This window comes from Centropristis striata, chromosome 14, assembly GCF_030273125.1.
Source record: "Centropristis striata isolate RG_2023a ecotype Rhode Island chromosome 14, C.striata_1.0, whole genome shotgun sequence".
Classification (NCBI taxonomy): Eukaryota; Metazoa; Chordata; class Actinopteri; order Perciformes; family Serranidae; genus Centropristis; species Centropristis striata.
Window position 1 is genome coordinate 23,270,382 of NC_081530.1, and position 21,607 is coordinate 23,291,988.

The following is a 21,607-nucleotide window of genomic DNA, read 5'->3' on the forward strand; positions in this document are numbered from 1 at the left end:
TTTAGAGTAGTAATTATTCTTATCACAGATTACAGTAATGACTGTACGATCACACGCTGCCAGCTGAACAGATTTCCATCTTTATCAGCTTTATTATTCTGTGGTAATTTATACGGATGCAATATGGTCCAAAAAAAACAATCTGTTATTAATGAAATCTAAATGCTGCCAATGTATTTTTACACACGTTTCTTGTCTTAAAAGAATGCTGGGCGAATAAAGGGTCACATCCTGTCTGCAGATGCAGAAGAAGATATTTATCAACCAATCAAACAAGAGGAACAATCACAGCCAATTCTAATCAGCTGAGCTCACAGCAAACTGGGTCAGGACCGTTTGCAGGAGTCAGTGCAGTGAAGTATTTCAAATCATGTCTGCTGTGATTGAGGTATGAAGATGTACAAAGTGAACTACTCTCCTCTCCTCCTACGTGCACACACACCACCGCCACCGGCTCCTCAGCCATGCCATAAAGTGTGTGACGTAGCCTACAGCCCCAGTATGAAAGGGCAAACTCTGCTCAGTCAGGCAGACAGTGCAGTGCTGTGCGGGTCAGATCCACCTGATGTCAGCGTCCCGGCTCTGAAAGCTCACCTGTGGCCGGACGGAGCAGAGGAAACCTCGGGGATGGAGAGGCTGCTGAGGAAATGTCAGATCAGAAGCCAGCTGCTCAGGGAGTGCTTGGCAGAATGCCTCGGAGTCTACGTCCTGATTGTGAGTGTTTTTCTGTGGATCTAAACTTCTGTTAGTTGCATGAGGCACTTTGGAGTAAAAAAGGTTCATGATGTGCACAAAGAAGTCAAAGCACGGCAAAGAATTCGCCCTTTCTAGTCAATTTCAGGCCCTGAATATTTGAAATGCCTCAGAGTCTACGTCCTAATTGTGACTATTTTTCTGTGAACCTAATTTTTGTTTGTTTCATGATTACTTTGGAGTAAGAAAGGTTCATGACGTGCACAAAGAAGTCAAGGCACAGCAAAGAATACACCCTTTATAGTCAATTTCAGGCCTTGAATATTTAAAATGTCTCAGCTAAAATCTGCTAAAAAAAAAGACTTTCTTTACATCTTTGTGTTTTTACAGAAGCTGCAGGCTTTTACACTCCACTGAAAGCTTCATTGATCTATAAAATACACAAAACAATTAATTTCTTCTCTATTAGTTAATCCTTTTCTTCTCACCTGATAAGTAAACTCCACATCAGGTTTTTCACAGATAAACAATTATATGCATACTTGCTTGTTTTTGAACAGCTAGTGGATCCTCTCAATAGATAACTGAGGACTTTGGCCTGAAAGAAAGACAGACTGTAAGAAAGAGAGCCAGTGAGTGGGTGAGGATGGGGGGGTGAGGAGGTGACAGGGGAGGACTAGGAGCGAGGGAGGTGCATCATTGATTTGGAATGAAGCGGTGAAGTTTGTTTGTCTCTGCTGGTTGTGTTTGTGTGGTTTTGTTTTATCTCTGCTTGCTCTCCAGTCGGGGCAATGAGCATTTACAACACAAATCATAAAGCGGGTTCCTTAGCAATGAAGTTCATAAAAACAGAGATTATACCAGAGCCAACAATGTGTGTTCCCTTATCTGTGCCAGAAACCTGCTGATCTTTTCTCTGTGAGTTTAACTACTTAAAATCAAAGTTTCTTCACACTTGGAACACTGTAAAGTCATGCAGGTTGTTTTTAGTTCAGTTTTACAGATCTGTAAAGTTTTTCTGCACTCAGGTTTATATATTCTTGTAACGCATCTCTTCATCTCGTGTGTTTGCAGCTGTTCGGATGTGGCGCTGTTGCCCAAGTGACCACATCTGAAGACAAGAAGGGGCAGTACCTGTCAATCAATCTGGGCTTTGCTCTGGGAGTAACGTTTGGGGTCTTTGTGTCTCGTGGAGTCTCAGGTAAGGGACTGCATGAAGAATGTTTCAGTTTTTTAGCAACAAAGATGTTCAAAGTTTCATGCATTTGCTCCAACTATAACCTCTTTCATTGGTCTTAAGACAACTCAGTTATTGACAGTCCTTCATGACAACCTCTAGACTTTTAAGCCTACATAAAATATCCACCAAAGATAATCATTCTGGCTGAGGAAAGGATTACAACTTAAGGAAACATATAACCTACTTATTTACAGAGGGAGAAATCACAACCACACAAATAAAGTTTGGTTGCTTGCTGTGTGCTAGGTGTGCAAGTTTGAAAATGAAAAAATGAGAAACTCCAGTTGAGTTGCATTGTGGATAATGTGGTTGCTGAGTTGTGTCAAGTAAGAAGAATGTTTGGAATAAAAAAAGATATCTCTGGTTCTGTTGCATCAATTTTGATCATTTTTGCGAGTCTGACAGTGTTACAATTAGTAATAATAATGATGATAATAGTAATAATAATAACAAGCAGTACTGAACGGGCCCTCGCAGTACACGCGTGTCGGGGCATGCTGCCGTCGGGGTGTGTGCGTTACAGGGGCCAGTCTATACCACCCCTATGAATTCCATTGCCTTAAGTGTTATAGTGTGGCCACGGTACCAAATATGAAATTAGACTGCCACCACAGTGCCACCTAGGGGCCGATCAATAAAACCTTAAAGGGTTATCCTCAGGAGGGCATTGACAATAATTGTACCAAGTTTTGTATAATGATGCACAAACTATCCCTTTAATCCTCATACAGTGTCTGAAGGAGGACTCTTAACTGATATGTATAAGTTAGAAGAGGCAGGTAGCAATGGTGGAAAGTAACTATGTACATTACTCAAGTACTGGACTTAAAGTAAAATTTTGAGGTACTTTTATGTACATTTTAAGTAACTTTATACTACTACTCCACTACATTTTGAGACATAAATTGTACTTTTTATTCCTCTACATTTAGCTGACAGCTTTAGTTACTTTTCAGGTCAAGATTTAAAATGAAAAACATGATACATTTAAAATGATTACCCATTTTTATGAATTAAACCACTTAAAAGTTTATTAGGTAGTTAAAATGAGCGGAGTGGAGTCATTTCACAGTGTGGTATTAGTACTTTTACTGAAGTAAAGGATCTGAACACTTCTTCCACCACTGTCTTTTTTACTTCTTTACTTTTTTATTTTTTACTTTTTTTACATTTAAAAAAATATATATTTTAAATTTTAAATTTTTTTTTATTTTTTATTATTATTTTAATTTTTTTTTACATTTTATTTAAAAAAAAAAATCTGCGTTGAAGTGCAGCGAAGCCGCGCATGCGCAGAAGCCGGAAAGACCAGAAGCGCAGAAGCAAAAAAAAGGCTGCGCGTGCGCAGAAGCGCCGTAAAAGCCGCGCATGTGCGGAAGCGCCGGAATAGCCGCGCATGCGCAGAAGCCGGAAAGGCCGCGCATGCGCAGAAACGCAGAAAGAAAATAAAAATGAAATAAAATAAAATTGAATTCAAAATTAAAATAAAAAAATATATAAAAAAATATAAAAAAATTAAATAATAATAATAATAATAATAATAATAATAATAATAATAATAATAAATGTAAAAAAAATTTTTTTTTAAATAATTAAAGAAGTAAAAAAGACAGTTGTGGAAGAAGTGTTCAGATCCTTTACTTCAGTAAAAGTACTAATACCACACTGTGAAATGACTCCACTCCCCTCATTTTAACTACCTAATAAACTTTTAAGTGGTTTAATTCATAAAAATGGGTAATGATTTTAAATGTATCATGTTTTTCATTTTAAATCTTGACCTGAAAAGTAACTAAAGCTTTCAGCTAAATACAGAGGAATAAAAAGTACAATTTATGTCTCAAAATGTAGTGGAGTAGAAGTATATAGTTACATAAAATGTACATAAAAGTACCTCAAAATTTTACTTTAAGTCCAGTACTTGAGTAAATGTACATAGTTACTTTCCACCATTGCTACCTGCCTCTTCTAACTTATACATATCAGTTAAGAGTTCTCCTTCAGACACTGTATGAGGATTAAAGGGATAGTTTGTGCATTATTATACAAAACTTGGTACAATTATTGTCAATGCCCTCCTGAGGATAACCCTTTAAGGTTTTGTTGATCGGCTCCTAGGTGGCACTGTGGTGGCAGGTTGTTGCCTGCTCAGGCCCTAATGATAATAATAATAGTAATAATACATTCAATTTGTATTGCGCTTTTGTAGATACTCAAAGACGCTTTACATCAACAACAAAACAAAAAAAGAACAGTATAGTGGTTGTAGGTGGATTTGAAGAGGTGAGGTTTTTTTAATTTTTTTATTACTGTGCACCACTAATGCACACATTAAACAAATGCATTGATGCAATGATTAAACTTAAGGAAGGCTGAACTAAAATCCAAATTTCAGACATGCAAAATAAGTCCCATAAGCATCGCACGATCCTGCTTTCAGGAAAAAAAAGACCAAACCCACCACCTTTTGTGACTCCTTTTCTGCCCATCATATATTTTCTATAGTCCCTAAATTGTGCAAAACGATAGAAATACCTGTATACCTGGGATGTATGTATACCAGATTATATGTATGTTTGCAAATTCAAAACTATGTAGGTGTTGATTTCTGGAGACACAATGTTCCTTCCTTCTTGAATCTTTTCCTCCTTCAGGAGCTCATCTGAACCCTGCTGTGTCTCTGAGTTTGTGTGTTTTGGGTCGACATCCCTGGTTGAAGTTACCTTTCTACGTCTTCTTCCAAGTGCTCGGAGCCTTTCTGGCTGCAGCAACAGTCGGCCTGCAGTACCACGGTGAGTTCTCTACAGGGATCCCTGCAGAATCACAATTACATTCTCTGCCAAATAACATAGAGTAGAAACACAAGAAATGTTTCAGGGGGGAGTTCATATTAAAGGTGACATTATTGTCAACAAATCTCAAAAAAGGCCAAAATCAATAATGTTTTTTCCCTATTTAGCTTATTGTTAATGTAACTTATGTCTGTGCAATATATCTCTTTTTATTTGTTTATTTTTATGATAATTTCATTTTTATTTGTATTTACTATCTTTATTTATACATGTTGTTTGGCAATTCTCCTATTCTTATTATTTGTTATCTTAATTTCCTTTCTATTGTACTGTATTGTACTAAGTTCAGTCTTTTTATACCTATATGGTTATATTAATGCAATCCACTTGAATAAAGCAATTTTATAAACATAGATTTTTATTGATCTTTCAGCATTATGAAGAACATTTATCATCAACCGATTGCCCTTAGATTCTCAGCAATTACAAATAATTAAAATAAAATTACAATAAAAGGGTAAAATAATAATAATAATAATAATAATCATGATCATAATCATAATACAAATATAAATACATTTAACAGAAAAAGGGAGAAACAGAAAACAACCACCATATACACAGTTGCCCATAAAGTTGGAATAAAATATTTTTTACCTCTTTCCATGAAATGATTGTGACAATGTGATTTATTCTTGACAGATAAAGTTTATCTTCTCAAAACTTTATTAATCAATCTCTTCCAAACATATCACAATGAAAATGAAACCACAATTAGCAGAGGATTGTGTCTGAAAACAAAATGATTCCAACTTTATGGGCGACTGTGTATTTAACAAAACCAAAAACACAAACTTGCAAGGCCCATGACTGTCACTTCCTCTTTCAACTAGATGTCCAGGTAAATAAACTCTTTTTTTTCTTTTAAAAGACCTAAACCAATTCATTAAGCAACAAGCTCATCCATCCATACTGGAGAAGAACAAGTCACACAGTTTTCTCCAAAATGGCAATAAATAATTTCCAATAACAGCTGGGTATTGTCATTTAAGCAAATGTTTCTAAAACTAGAAAAGTAGATTTTGTGGGGGGGTATTTTCAGCCATGGATTAATACACATTTGGTGCTCCAGCTGGTATTTCTGGAAGTAGGATGAGGAAGCAACATTTTTTAAACAACAACAGAGGTATGTACAGTGGTGGAAGAAGGTTGAAATTACTCCACTACAAAAGTCCTGCATTCAAAACATACTTAGGTGAAGTACAAAAGTATCAGCATCATAATGTACTTAATCAAAAGTAAAAGTACTTGTTATGTAGAATGGTCCAACCCAGCATGTTTTATATATTCTAAATATAGGTTATATTGATTATATAAGCAGTGTTTGAATTTTCTCAAGGTAGGGCTCTGTTATGAGGTTTAATAAAACCTCACTCTAATCCCTTTAAATTGATCATGTTTTTTTATATTAAATCTTGACATTAAAAGTAACTAAAGCAGGTAAATGTAGTGGAGTAAAAAGTACAACAATTGCCTCAAAATGTAGTGGAGTAGAAGTATAAAGTTACATAAAATGAAAATACTCAAGTAAAGTACAAGTAACTCAAAATTGCCCTTAAGTACAGTACTTGAGTAAATGTACTTAGTTACATTCCACCACTGGGTATGTACTATATTAGGCTTAAGCTACACAGATTGTGCTTGTTGGAAGAAAGTTTTGGTCTTTTCACGAGAGTTTTTGACAGTAAAAAAAATCTCATTGATGTTTAGTTTGGATAGAAGTTTGATAAAGGTGCGTGTGTTTTGCTGTGTTTTCATGTACGGTGAGGTGTGTGCAGATGCCATCCACGCGTTCAGCGGAGGTGAGTTGACCGTGACGGGTCCCACTGCCACAGCCGGCATCTTCGCCACCTACCCAGCTGATTACCTGAGTGTTTGGGGAGGAGTCATGGACCAGGTCAGATACCGATCCCCCACTTTATGATCATTCAAAGGTCTGTCACTTCACCTTTAAACCTCTGAAGTCCAGGAGATTTTGGTTCAAATTTGTCAACTTCCTATGCATTCATTTCTGTCTCTGTTTAGCATCTTCCAGTCTTTCCTCACATCACATGCATGGCTCCTTTTTCTCGACACGAACTTGGCTATCAGTCAGATTTTTCATTTTATTTTAATTAACAAAGTATAAAGCTGCCAGGAACCGAAAATACAAACAAAAGACACATGTTTCTATGGAAATGTACCATTTAAAAAAAAACATTTATACACACAAAAACATCAGAAATAATAATAAAACAACAAAACAGTCTATTTGCATGTAAATGAAAACATAGGGTAATGCTTTATATTAAGGTCCTTGTAATAACCATTAATTAACAAGTAATAAGGCCCTTGTAAGTCCTTACAAGATGCTTATTAACATTATTGTGTGTTTATAAGCTTATATGGTTGTAAGTGTTAATAATGGCATTACAAACACCCATGACCCACCCATTATGTCTTTGCCATGCCTATTGATGTTAAAATATACTTTATTGCTCATCAGTTAACTATGCTTTTTGCAACTACCGGATCTAATGCGAGAACAATGCCTTATTACTTGTTAATTAATGGTTATTAAGGACCTTATTATAAAGTGTTACCTAAAATAGTAATAGTTTTCATTGTAGAAAGAAAATTCACATTTTAAAAATGGTCTATAAACATAAATGGCACACTGTGAAAGCTCCTATGATTGCACTTTCAACTGGCTTTCTCAGCTTGTCTACATATCATATATAAATAAAGTTATTACTGTAAATAAAACATGTGTATTTTTAATAAATAGATGGACTCCAGAGGGTTAAAGACAATATTTCCCTGCATTTACATAACCGTGTCCATGTCCTGCAGGTGATCGGCACGGCTGCACTGCTGCTGTGTGTCCTGGCTCTCGGGGACCAGAAGAACTGCTCCCTCCCTGGGGGTCTCCAGCCGGTCCTGGTGGGAGCAGCCGTGCTAGTCATCGGGATCTCGATGGGCTCCAACAGCGGCTACGCCCTCAACCCCGCCAGGGATTTTGGCCCTCGACTGTTCACGTACTTCGCCGGCTGGGGAGTGGATGTTTTCAGGTGAGTAGTTTCACTCAGAACATTCATTATATTTGAGTGTTTGAACTGTGAAAACGGCCCTTGAAGATCTTCATTTCGGCCTCTTTGGCGGCATCTATAGTGATAAGTGGTGGATGCAGGTGTGTTTGTAGATCTGACAAAAACAGACAGATATGAACATCAAATTTCTAGCTGCCAGTTTCGCCTGAAGAGGCTGAAATTTTGGATGTTTGTTACTGAAGAGGATTGGGGCAAGGTAGGAGAAAAAAAAATTATGAGAGGAGGATTTTTTTCATTATTGCAGTTCCAGAAAAAAGTCGAAATAGGGAGGATATAGCCGAATTGACGAGAATAAAGTCGGGATGTCGAGAATAAAGTAGACTTTTCTTTTTTCGGTAAAATTTGAAAGATATTCATAGATTCAATAAGTCAATAAGTCATCAGAGGTACCTTGTAGAGAAACTGCACTACAGCCCGATTTTCATCAATATCATAACATGAGCAATAACTACAATATTTGTAGTGTAGTAAGTGTATAATAAACTCCCCCTAAACATAAATGAGCTGTTCTTGGTAGTAGTTTAACCATAACTAGTTTTTGGGAAAATCTGTTTTTATGTGAATATTATACTGTATTATATTATATGCGTATTTTCTCAACATTGTATTTCGACTTTATTCTCAAACTTGATGATTCATTTTTCTTTCTCCTACCTGGCCCTAATCCTCTTCCATAGTATGTTGTTTTCATGCCAATTGGTTTTCTTTTGGGGGGGGGGACTTAGCACTTGTTTTTTTAAGATTCATCACCTGTAGTCGTCACACTTTTTTTTGTAACTTGCAACACTGACAGAGAATTGGGGTTAAAAAAAATAAAACAAAACTGCATGCAGTTTTTCGCTGGAATGTCATCACAGACTTCCAGTTCATTATGCTGCAATTTTAAGGGCTTTCATCAGTACACCATACTCTCAGTCCCCATTTTGTTATCTCATTCGGCAATAGTGACTTATGATTTTAATAAACTGACCCAACTGTCTTCACAGTGCCGGGGGAGGTTGGTGGTGGGTGCCCATAGTGGCCCCCTGTGTCGGGGCGCTGCTGGGAACTCTGATCTACGAGCTGATGATTGAGGTCCACCATCCTCTCAGTCCAGCTGAGCTCCAGACCACATGTCAAGAAGCCACTGAGGGCAGATCGGAGCTGGAGCTGGACTGTGAAAAACCTACTTAGTGGTAAATGAAGGGTTGTTAACCCTTTATCAGGCGAATAACTATATTTGGTAAACTCAGTAGATATCAAAATGGGGTCGAGAAAAAAGTTGCAAATTTACTAGATTAAAGTGGCATATCTACAAGAAAAAAAGTCACAGATTTAAGAGATTTAAAGTGGTGAATCTGCGAGAAAAGTTGCTTTTTTCCCCACTTTTTTCTCATAAATCTGTGACTTTTTTCCACGCAGATTTGCTACTTTAACTCTCCTAAATCTGCTACTTTTCTTCTTGTAGATCTGCCACTTTAATCTAGTAAATTTGCAACTTTTCTCTCAAAATATTTTTATTTTGGATATCAGCTGAAGTTACCAAATACGGTTCTTAGCCTGATAAAGGGTTAAAGGGACAGTACACTACAAAATCAACATTTTCCTTGTACTTGTAGTTTTATTTGTCAATCTAAATTATTTGGGTGTGGAGATATCGGCTCTAGTATACATGAAACTATGGCTGATATCTCAAAGGAAAACAAATTGACAGATTGATAATTAGCTCTGAAGGTAAAAAAGGAAAAATGTGTATTTTTGATTTTGGTCTGAACTTTACCTTTAAAAAGGGAAAAATGTCATACAGTAAATGCTATTTTTGGATTGAAACTGTCTTCAAAAATGTCTGTGACTTGATTTACTGGAACAAGTGTTTTGTTTCTGATAATGTGAATGCAAAGTGAAATTGAAAACATCCATATAGAGAAAGAAGCTGCTGCACACTGCTCTGAATGCGACCCTCAACTCTGCAGATGAACCCGCTGCACGAGTCAATAGTCTCTTTTACACATTTATTTCGAAACAGCACAAAAGTGTATGGCATTTCAGCAAGCAGACCACAACCATGGAAAAGAAAATGACATGAAATTTCCACTATTGAGCTATATAAATATGATATCATGACATATAAAAGATACAAACAAAACAAAAAAAATTTCCACTCTTAGGCCTCCGTCACGTGACCCTGAAGGCTGTTTTTGAAACATACAAAAGAAATGTGAGTACAGCAAGCACTGATTCTGTAGATAAAAAAAGAACTGTCTCAAAGAGATAAACATTTGTATTCATACACATTAAGACAACACGACCCCCGCGCTCTCCCTCTGCTCTGTAATTACAACGTATAGCTACCTCTGGGGGGGAATTCTTTTAAACTTCAAATTGTTTTGGAAAAAAAGGGGACAGTACAAGTACAAATACTATACGTATTCACATTATCATAGCAAGTTACTAAAACCAGAACGCTTTCTTTTAGTGTAATATGTATTTACATGGCAAAACGTACACATATACTACTGGCAGGAAGCCTGACCTCTCTTGTTGTTGTTCTTCTTCTTCTAGCTTAACGATTAACAACATCACACATTATTCACACTACGCAGGTTACAGACCTCCGGTAACCTCTCCTCCCAATGAAATGCCTTCAGAGATTCTCATCTCATGTCTCTGCTGCAGGTAAAATCGCACCACATTTTAGCACGATTCAACCGACTCGCACAAATACCAACAGCAGTAATGTGTTTCGTATAAATAAATATTCTAGCAACATAAAAATCAGTGTTAAATTCTCCAAACGCTCCCCTACATGCTTCAGATCTTGGCTTGAGATCAGTTTCAAATGCTTTTAAAGCGGATCTCGAGCCGGGGTTAATGGACACGGACTTGAGGCGAACGAGTATGAGTATCACGAATGATGTAAGGTACAAAAATATCGGCACTACAGCTGACAGGGAAACAGTGGGAGGTGTTTAGGTGTGTGACATGGAAAAACAGGCAGGTGGCTACAGTCAGTGCTGAGTGATTGAGATGGAAGGACAAGACGTATTAAACACAGTATGGCTGATATATAAATGCTTTACTCTGGGGGCTGTTTGAGAGCCGTTCCACTCAGGAGTCTATCACAGGTGTGTGTTCAGTTAAGTGACCAGTAACATGATCAAACATGCAGTTACAATCGCACAGAAGAGGTGCCATAGATTAGAGTAAAACTGTTTATGGTGGCTAAAAAAAACTGCACAGGAAGCAGCTGTTTCATCTCAACATTCATATTCTACAGCCTCTCTGCTCCGTCACGACCCTCGCCTCCTCGTTGTAGATGATCTGTCAGTCTGACCTGCCCCCCCTCCTCTACTGGGGCTTGTCCGTCTTGTGTGCGGTGAGGAAGGCCATGCCGTGGGTCCTGAAGTGAGTGTTGAGGTCCGAGGCCTTGTCGAAACGCCGGCCGCACACCTTGCAGCTCAGGTTCCCGTCCCCGTCCTCGCCCTGCGCCAGAGGGGAGCCGGCGGGCGAGCCGTCGGGGGAGCCGTGAGCGCGCGGGGTGCCGCGGTCCGTGTCGCCCTGGGTGTCCCGCACGCGGTGAGTGATGAAGCGATGCCGGCTGAGAGAGCCGGCTGACGCGAAGCAGACGCCGCACTGCAGGCACTGGAATGAGGCGGTGTCGGCCCGATGCTGGGGGATGTGGCGCTGGAACTCCGCCCCGTCTTCGGTGGTGAAGCCGCAGGGGACGCAGCGGAAGATGTTGTCTTCCTCCTCCAGCTCGTTGGGCGCTAACGGTGCCGTCGAAGTGGACGCCCTGGTTCTCTTCGCAGGACCCGCAGCAGCCTCCTCGCCGTCCTCAGTGGCGTTTTCTTCCTCGTCTCCCGCCCGGCCGCCAGGAGGTCCACCCTCACCGTCCTGCTCTGAGGAACTGCCCGGACCGTCTCCCCCTGTGGCTGCACGCTTCCTGGTCATGGGTCGTTCCTGAGGTCAGGAAAACGGAGAGAGAGACCAAAAGTTTACAATAGTGACACACAAGTCAAGAAAAAGTAGAAATATATGTAGATGAATACTAATGTTGAGTCCCAATTCAATACTACATACAGTCATGGAAAAAAATATTAGACCACCCTTTTCCCTTCATTTTCTTGTTCATTTAAATGCCTGTTACAACTAAAGGTAGATTTGTTAGGACAAAAACAATGATAACAACAATAGCTCGTAACAGTTTAATTTAAGATCTGATATCTAGCCATTTCCCATGGTTTTCTTGATAATTAATTTGGTTATTATCAAGAAAACCATGGAAAATGACTAGATATCAGCTGTTAGATTTAAACTCTTATGAGCTATTTTTGTTATCATTTTATTTGTCCAAACAAATCTACCTTTAGTTGTACCAGGCATTAAAATGAACAATAAATCGAAGAAAACAAGGGTAGTCTGATCATTTTTTTCCCATGACTTTATATGTAACTTGTATAGAGGGTAAACACAAATGAAAAAACTAATAACATAATTTAAAGTAATTAACACAATACAAAAAATACGGACAAAATAAAATGTTAAAAAATAATCAATAAAATTGAACTTTTTTTTTTTTTACCATTTTTACATACTACATTATAATATATTTATAGATAATAAACTACTGTATATACAAGTGATCACAAACTGGTTCAGCAGATCGATTAAAAAAAAAAGGTTCATCATACTTTATTGTAATAAGAAGAAATGATGCATTATGTGTGTTGTATTAAGTCTGGAATTGGTACAAAGGTTCAGACAACATTATGTCCACAATCACTGAGCGCTAAAGTCGTCTGTTTTGACTCACCGGTCCATCTGTCGTGGCTCTGTGATGGAGACGAACGTGCTTGTCCAGTAAGAACCGACTACCAAAGGTGCGTTTGCCTTCTGTGCAATATCTGAAAAATAATTCAGCAGGGTGAAAACGTAATTTAAATAAATTATGGCCAAATGAATGTAACCTGACTGATATTTGTAAGTTTTCAAATTCTATTTTTCAAATATATAAAGTTCACAAAATGGTTGCATTTCAATTATTAAAAGATTTTTGTCTACAGGTGCATCTCAATAAATTAGAATATCATGGAAAAGTCCATTTCCAGTACAAGCCAAATAACCCCAACCAAGTATTGAGTGCAAATAGATGGACATACATTTTCAGATTAAACATACTTTTTAAAATTGTGTATTATTCAAAGTTTTTGAGACAGGTCTTGCTTAAATGTAAGCCATAATGAATATAATTAGAAGAAATTAAATACATTAAGACATGAAATGTTTAATTCTGTGTGTAATGGATATATATAATGTGTTATTTCCCCCTTTGAACTGAATTACTGACAAATAAACTTTTCTATGATATTCTAATTTATTGAGATGCACCTGTACATGGGTGACTGTGGATGAAACACAAGATTATGTTGAAAAAAATCAAGCAGCTTTCGAGTGTCCGTTTTCCGTATGTTCAACTTAAAGTATATTCCTAACATGGAAAACATACGTTTCCAAACTTTCAAGACTTTGTACGAACCCTGTACGTGATTTTTTCCTTCAAGAAAATCTATGTTATGAACTGGGAAAATGAATTCTGGGTGAGACAATGAAATATGGCGTATTAATATCCCTAAATAGTAAATCAACCAGGATGTCAACCTGGTTGACCAACCAATGTCAATGAGAAAACATTCATTTCTGTTGGATGAACTATATAAAACTTGTATTTGATGAAAGGTCGAGTGACTCACTGGCAATGGAAGACTCTCTTGTTGCCCTCGTGAATGACCCGCTCGTGACGTCTCAGGCTGGAAGACGTGCTGAATGTGCCTCCACAAATACGACATGGGAACTTTGGAGTTGACGGCACACACACACACAGAGGCAGACAGAGATAAGATAAAGAAAGATATTGAGTCTCAGTCAAGTAAGCCACAGCGCAGACAGGAAATTAACAGCCTCCCTCCAAGTCTGAGTGCTACTCTGTCTGCTTCACCCTCCATTTGACGTCATTTTCCATCCACAAAACATTAGCAAGTCAACATGTTGGTGCACTAACTGTACAATCAGATTAAATGAGTGAAAGAGGTAGTTTGCTGCACCTTGCCGTGCTCCATCTTCACGTGACTCAGGTAGTCGTCGTTGTCAGTGAAGGTGGTCTGACACTGAGGGCAGGTCCACTCCGTCTGGGCGGGGGGGTGACTGCTGCCCCCAGGGGCGGTTGAGTTCCCCCCCGGAGCCTCGTAGTCCTCGTCCGCATCATCGTCGTCATCGTCCTCCTCCTCCTCTTCTTCCTCCTCCTGCTCCCGGCCCCAGTCCTCTCCGTCGGAGTTGTCGGGTTTTCCGGAGGATTTGGATTTGAGGCCAGAGGAGCCGGATGCGTTGGCCGGGGCCGAGGCAGGATTAGAGGCGTCGGACTGAGACTCGGTCTGTTTGGCTGACGGTCCTCTGTGGGCCGTCTGAGAGGAACCACAGCAAAGCGTGAGGGAAGAGAGGGACATACAGAGCATGCAAAATGAGTTAATTTACTTTTAGAAACACACAAAAGATATTCTGAATCACAAAAACTCATTTCCATTGCAAAAATGTAGACTGTACTTGGTATAGAACTTAAGACAAGGTCACCAGCGATGAACCTTGCTAAGGCCGATCCAAGACTTTACTGTATGCCTTAGTTGACACCACATTCACTGTAGAGAGCAATGAACGGGCAACACATAAAGGCAAATTTATGTTTTGCAGTGACACAATGTTACATCCATTTACCTTTAAGCAACTACAAGGGTTTTTTAATGGTTATAGAGGATCTACAGTCATGAAAAAAATTATTAGACCACCCTTTTTTCTTCATTTTCTTGTTCATTTCAATGCCTTGTACAACTAAAGGTACATTTGTTAGGACAAAAATAATAACAAAAATAGTTCTTAAGAGTTTAACTTAAGAGCTGATAACTAGAAATTTTCCATGGTTTTCTTGATAATGATTTTGGTTATTATCAATAACCAAAAAATTGTTTCCATGATTGTATACTAGCAAAAAAGACATTCAGCGAGAAGACTATTTCTATAGTTATTCTTAAAGGGATGCTATGCTGCAATTGTTGCTTTTCTGTTTGCAAACAATGAAAGTAAGCACCAGATTAACTTTCGTTTTGTCTGCTTGGCGTTACACCTCACTATATTTGCATTTTTCCATGCTGTGTCCGCTGTTTTTCACAGACACCACCACACACTTCTAGCGAGTTATAAGAGACGACAGAGAAGAATTACAATTGACTGACATTACATTGTTGTTGTTTTTTAGGAAATTTAGTATGTCTTTAATGCTTGTCCCCTGTGTCCAATTCCCCTCCAAATCAGACCAGAGGAGCCTGTGTTTAGATTTTCCCAGGCAAAGTTTGGTAGTTTAGGCAGTTAATAGGGAAGCAGGAGGAGATTTTTCTTTAAGGAAGTCTATTTTTGATGTTATATGTTGTGGTTATGTCTGATACTGGGGCAAGGGTGTCAAACTGATCCATGAAAGGGCCGGCGTGGCTGCAGGAGCACACCTGACTGAAATCATTCAATCGTTCAATCACTCAGTTGGTTTGTTGTATCACTTGTGCTCCTGCTTTGTTGAAACAAAAAGCTGCAGCCACATGGCTCTTTCATGGATCGGTTTGACAAAAATAAACGAACTGACAGAAGAAAAAATAGTAATAGTGAATGGATGACAACGTGAGTCAACCTTGGTCGAACATTCAACTGATGGAGAGAAATGTCTGATTTAAAAGGATGATTCAAAACTGATCCTGGATTGGCTTGGCTGTTCTTCCTAAACAGGTATGTAGTATGTCTATTGTATTTATGAAATGGTTTTAAGTCAATATGAATTTAGGTTGGTGACTAAAACAAAAAAAAAAGTTGACTTATTTCCAGCATCATTATATTTCAGGCATTAATCTTACATAGCCACAAATAGAATAATTTACCTTTTTGCTGTGCATCCTACAAACAGAACTTAAAGTAAAGTTACATCTTCTAAAACTAATGCATGTGCTAGCCAGAGTAAAGTTTATGACACAAGGTGGTGGTGCTCATGGAAACACTACAGCTTTTGTCTGCAGAGACCGCCAAAATCATCACAAAATGAATGTTCCTTGTAGTTGCTTTAGAATCCAAAATCTATGATCTCTGAATATTTCCTCTAAGAAAACTCACCTTAATATGCTCCATCATTGATCCTTTCTGGGCGTAGAGCTTGGTGCAGTCAGGACACTTGAATACATGCACTTTTTGCTTGGCTAAATGAGTGTCAAAGTGCATGTACAGCAAGGGTTTTTGGGTGAAAACAGTGTCGCACATCACACACTTGTAGATCATTCTGCAAAAGGTGAAAAAAACAGTCAAAATAATTCATATTTTAGGGTCCATTTTCAAACACTCTCTTCAAATATTTCTCTACATGTTGGTTTAAAATATACAAAGTATTGTTTTAATAATTTTTGGTAGAAGTAGTGCACGTACTTGGCCTGTCCTCCAGTGAGAGTCGGGTGCTGGGTGCTGATGTGGCTCTGGGCACTGGGGGAAGACTTGAAGGCCATGGGGCAGCTGGGGCACTTGTGGAAGACCTCGCAGTGAGCGGTCTGAATGTGGGACTTGATGGAGTTCAACCCTCCGAACACTACCTGGCAGCTCGAGCACCTGGACAAGATCACAGTATATTATTTTATTATGGCTCTAATACAGAAACATTTTCAAATCTGTCTTGGATCTTAAAACAAGAGACGTCTCAAATCAGTACACAGGAAGTTTTGTGTGCAGATTAAACTTTTGCAGCACAAAAACTGCTTAAATGGTTTTGGGAAGCGTCTCCACACCTGTATCCAATGCGCCTGGCAAAGTGCAGACAGGCTTCCTCCAGATGGGTCTGGAAGCTGGCCTGCCGGGCGATCCCTCCACACTCAGGACAGACGTGAGGTGCTCTGTGTTTGTGGATCCTCTGGTGGGCGGACACGGCACACGAGTTAGGCAGCATCATGGGAGGCGAGCATTGCGAACATGTCTGAAACAGAAGAAAAAGTCAAATCAATCAGTGATCACCAGCGTTTTAGAGCAGCACGTATCAGTAGCACGAAACAAAGACTCACCGAGTTTGGAGCAGCTCTGATCTGCTGGAAGTGGGTGACCAGCTCAGCCTTGCCAGAGAATTGTGTTTGGCACTCTGGACATTTGAAGTTGTTGTACTGCAGCCCCTCGGCCTTCTTGCAAGGCAGAGGCATCAGTGCTTGCGGGCCCTGAGGAGCGCGGCGGACCGGTCGGGGCTGAGCTGCAGCCGGAGATGATGAGTCCTTCATGGGGCTGGAGTTGGCAGAGACGGCGGAGCCTCCAGGCGTGGTGGAAGGAGAGGAGACTGGAGGAGAGGAGGACGAAGAGGAGAGCAGGCCTGGTCAGCCAAGGGTGGGAATCAGAAGACACAGATGAGATGTGGTCAATGGAGACGAGCCACAAATGAAGGATGAGTTTGTTCCATAAAATAGGCTGAGATGTGATGTTTGGACCAAATTTGCAAAAAAAATTCCTGGTGTTCCATGTTTGTTAGTATTTGCAACTCAATTATATAGAATGTAATATTCGCTCTTGTTAGTTATGTTATGTTACAACTTGGATAGCAGTAAAGTTTAACAGATAGCTGAAAGAAAGGAACTAATTGATATTTTTCATGAACTTTTTCATGTCCTTTGCTCACTGTTGGCCTCTCCTACAGACTCCAACTATCAGTTTTTCCTCCATTTCTGATTCCCAGTGATGTCATGAGATGCTGACAAGCTTTTGTGATACAGCGTTAACATTAACTTTTTGCTGAAGCTGAAACATCTCGATTCTTATCTTTGCATCGACTATGTATTAATCACCAAATGCTTACTGTTACTCAGAAATGAATTGAATAGAAAATTAATGAGCAACAATTTTGTATTGATTGCCTTTCAAAAAAAAATAATTTAAAGAACTTGTGATATTTTTCCTATTTTCTGAAATTTTATAGACCACTTTACTTTATGTGTTCGACAAAAAGTAGTAATCAACAATTTTTACCCTCTTATTCTACTGCTCACAATGTGCAGATTTTTATTCTTTTCTGTTTTTTTTCATCTGAACAAAACAAACAATTTTAAGGAGGTCACATTGGGCTCTGGGAGACTATATGGAAGGCCATTTCTGCCAGTGAAAGAAAAAAAAAATTCTATGAGAAACTTTCCCAAAAGATACTAATTCATTATTTTGTGAACCTTTCCTATCATTTTGAAATAATGTGATAATTTTGATAAATCTTGTCATTGTATTGCGATACTAGGTCAATTTTTCAGGAAAGTTTCTCTCATACAGGACTTTCTTTCCCCTTCTTTTTTTAAAAATTACATTGGTGAAAATGGACGTCCATAAGTTTGTTTGCCGTTTTTCTCCATTTTCTGACAATTTCTTGACTTCAAAAGTAAAAGTACGACAGTTTAAAAAAAAAAAAACCTTATCTGCAACCCTGCTTACCACCGATGGGTGTAATGTCCTGCTGCCCAATCATCTGCTCGACAGTGACCGGCCTCATGACCAGGTGCGAGCACTGCATGACTAGCCCACGCTCCTTATGCTCCCTCGCGTGCAGAAGCAGGCTGCACTTGTTGAAGAAGGCCAGCCTCTTAGCGCAGTGGTTGCAGGTCACCTCGATGCGGAGGGATCGTCTGTCGTAGTGTCGAGCCAGGCTGCGCTCCAGTGCAAAAGCATCTCCGCACTCCAGGCAGCGGTACCCTGTGGCCGGGAGCGGGAGACCCCACTCGGGTGGCGGAGGCGCCGAGAGGTCGGGCTTGTAGCTCGGCAAAAGGTTCTTACTGTTCAGGATTTTGTTAAAAGCCTCCACCAGGCTCGACTGGCTGCGGGAGATTACGGCGCCTGTGTTGTTGACGATGGAGGCGGGTTTGTTTGGCTGGAGGGTCCCGCCGATGATGGTGCCGCTCCCTCCATTAGCCGTTTTATTCGTGGATGTACGTACGCTGATCCCGCCAGCAGCAACTGAGAACTTGGGAGAGGAGGCCACAGAGGGAGTTGCAGGCAGGGCTGCAGATTTTGTAATGCTGACAGCAGTGGCAGAAACCTTCGCCTTGTCAGATGCTGCCATTTTGTTTTGAACCTTTGTGGCAGCAGCTAGCATGACGCTGCTGGCTGCGAGTGTGGACACAGGCAGAGCGTTTAGAGCACTTACTTTCTGGGAAGATGACGTCATGTGACCGGGTGAGGCTTCAAGTTTTTGGGCCTTGTTTCCCAACACCTTACGTTCCCCAGCTTGAGCTTTAGAGTCCAAACCTTTTCCTGCAGCGCCACCTTTCGGCGCCACCCTCGTGACAGTTCTGGTGATTCCACCTGTGGAGGTTTTAATTGTTTTTATTCTGACTTTGAGGGGTCGGGCGGGAGCTCCAGAGGCAGCAGGTGGTGCAGCAGCTGTTTCTCCTCCGTCACTGGATGGAGGTTTCTGCTTGCCGTCATCAACCTCCATCTTGTCCTCGCTTGTTCTCCCATTTTCTCCCTTATCAGCTTTGTCAGCCACCTTCTCCAACCCGTTCCCCACTTCCATCTCTTCCTCCTCCTCTTTGGGCTCCCGCAGTTCAGCTGGAGGCGGAGTGGAGGCCACTGCAGGGCTGGAGCACCTCTTACCTGCAACTTGAGCGGTTGATTTTGGCATTTCTGGTTCAGGACTCTCTGGCGAGTCTCTCTCCTCTATGACGTGCTCTGGATGCCGGTCCTCCAGCTGGGGGCTCTCTGTTGAGCCAGACTGCGGCGTTGATGAAGTCAGAGCCGCCCCTGAGGGAGTGTCCCCAGGTTTAGGGTGAGATGCTGTAGAAGATGTGGGCTGCGAGTCGGACTTGTACCGTCGGCTCAGCTGCGTGCAAGTCGGGGAGTCTGGGCTCTCTTGGATCACCAGCGGACTCCCTAAGTCAGGATCAGAATCCTCCTCCTCCATCTGCTGGTGCTGAAATCCAGCAGGGCCCCCTTTAGGCGCCCCATTAAAAGGCTGAGACGAATGCAGCGGGTGTGACGACAGTGCGGACGGCGGAGGGGGAAGAAGAGGCTTGGCAGGTGGAAAGAAAGGCGAGGCAAGTCCGACTGCCCCGCCTGCCGCCAGAGGAGACGACCCAGCTGACAGAGAGGACGATGGCGGTAACGATGCTTTGATGCCATCCGCCCTCTCTTGACCCGTGTCCTGCTGCTGCTGGTGCTGCTGCTGTAGAAGCTGCATCTTCCTGGCCCGCCCCACTGGATCTCCAGACCCCTGTGCCACAAGCGGTTTAAGTCTGTTGAAAATGTTCCCGCCTTGCTTGTGAGATTTGGCTGCACCGCCACCGGCTGCTTCTGAAGACACTTTAGGGGTGTTCACCGACCACGAAGCTCCATTAGACTGAGTCTGGCTGAGGGGAAGGGGGGTGGAGACCCCAGACGCTCCGAAGCCATTGTGGTTGAGCGCCTCAGATTCAGCAACTCCAGGAGCACACGCACCAAGTCTAGGACCCACATCTACCCCTGCGATCACATCGATGGGGTCCTGATCTGCGTCTGCCTCCTCTCCATCTGTGGTCTCAAGGCGCACTTTATTTTTCACAATCACACTAACAATAGAGGTGTCCGCTTGGGAATCTGCAGGGCTTGGTGGTCTCAAAGACGACCCAACACCCCCAACCACAGTATCCGACTTCCCCAGGGGTGCACCTGCAGCTCCATGGGGTCCCTCTGCCTCATCTGGAGCAGACTGGATGGCCTCTTTGGCATCTATGTCAGGAATGTCAAATGCTGCCAACAGGTCATCAAAATCTGGGGTCTTCATGTCCCCCATACCGGGATTAACTCCTGCAAAAAAAACACAAAATCATACACTAGCAGAAGGTAGCAAAATACACCAGCATGACTGTTGTCCATCAATCACTGCTAAGGAAAACTCAACATGCAGAATATGGGAATCGTTAAAATGTGTATTTTCGAGGTAAAATCCACACAATATACTGCATGCACATTTTTAAATGCAAATTAAAAGGTTAGCTTGTTATTATGGAAGCTAGCTGTGCTATCCTGCACTAGCATCTCTATTAGCCAGCTAGCGCGCTAGCGTTTCTGCAACCAAACCCTCCTCTGCTACCCGGTTCAGCACTAATTTGCTATGAATGGGAAACGCTGCTCCAATAAATTATTTTAAGTGCATGATAAGCGTTGCATTAATAACCATTTGAGAGACATTTTAACCTGGGGCAGCGTTAGGTAGCAGCGACCTCCGGTTATTTTGAGCTAGCGATATTCCTTCACCGACTTGAGGCTGGCTAGCTGGCCGCTGAGCTGCAGCCAAGACAGAGAGAGGGGTCATTGAGCTAACGAGCTAGCCTTCGCCGTTAAAAAGCATCTGGAAACGGTCTGCTGAGGTTTGGTTTGACAGCAGCAGCGACCCGGAGATCGTAGGGTCGACGATGCCACAAAAGAGCATGGCTGTGATGGGGATTTTTGTTGCATATTTCATGTATTTTTTGATTGTTTACCTGGATATGCGATTCCCGACTATCCTAGCTCGTTTTCAGCTGAAAATGCAGCGTTTCCCGTCACATGACCCCGAGACATCCTATCAGGCGGAGATAGTGCTGGAAAAAATGCTCGGAGGATGCTGCAAACGACACGTATATTTATTTTTCTACTGTGAATGATATAAAACATTCATACATGTCCTCAGCAGGTTATTTTTAAACCCC

At 41.0% G+C, this 21,607-nt stretch overlaps 2 protein-coding genes and 1 non-coding gene across 5 annotated transcripts; 1 reads left to right on the forward strand and 2 right to left on the reverse strand.

Moving 5' to 3' along the window:
- The first annotated feature begins 298 nt into the window (after positions 1 to 298).
- On the forward strand, positions 299 to 9,133 carry aqp10b (aquaporin 10b). The gene is made up of 6 exons (XM_059350315.1): positions 299 to 714; positions 1,768 to 1,894; positions 4,588 to 4,725; positions 6,564 to 6,682; positions 7,618 to 7,835; positions 8,861 to 9,133. The coding sequence occupies exons 1-6, from the start codon at positions 391 to 393 to the stop codon at positions 9,045 to 9,047; spliced, it is 1,113 nt and encodes a 370-aa protein (XP_059206298.1). The 5' UTR covers positions 299 to 390; the 3' UTR covers positions 9,048 to 9,133.
- A 718-nt stretch (positions 9,134 to 9,851) lies between these two features.
- znf687b (zinc finger protein 687b) lies at positions 9,852 to 21,557 on the reverse strand. Of its 3 annotated transcripts, none has more exons than XM_059349288.1 (10): positions 21,401 to 21,557; positions 18,378 to 20,723; positions 16,982 to 17,277; positions 16,712 to 16,896; positions 16,359 to 16,535; positions 16,053 to 16,215; positions 13,955 to 14,311; positions 13,604 to 13,704; positions 12,667 to 12,757; positions 9,852 to 11,813 (listed from the first exon to the last, which is right to left on the reverse strand). In XM_059349288.1, exons 2-10 carry the CDS (start codon positions 20,707 to 20,709, stop codon positions 11,202 to 11,204), a joined length of 4,314 nt encoding a protein of 1,437 aa, XP_059205271.1. In that variant the 5' UTR covers positions 20,710 to 20,723; positions 21,401 to 21,557; the 3' UTR covers positions 9,852 to 11,201. The 3 variants fall into 3 exon arrangements, with proteins under 3 accessions (XP_059205271.1, XP_059205270.1, XP_059205269.1); XM_059349287.1 differs by lacking the exon at positions 21,401 to 21,557 and adding an exon at positions 21,114 to 21,322 and having other exon boundaries at positions 16,982 to 17,244; XM_059349286.1 differs by lacking the exon at positions 21,401 to 21,557 and adding an exon at positions 21,114 to 21,322.
- Positions 14,443 to 14,578, reverse strand: LOC131985686 (small nucleolar RNA SNORA13). The gene has a single exon (XR_009395668.1). It is a non-coding gene; the product is annotated as a small nucleolar RNA SNORA13 (small nucleolar RNA).
- Positions 21,558 to 21,607: the final 50 nt, after the last annotated feature.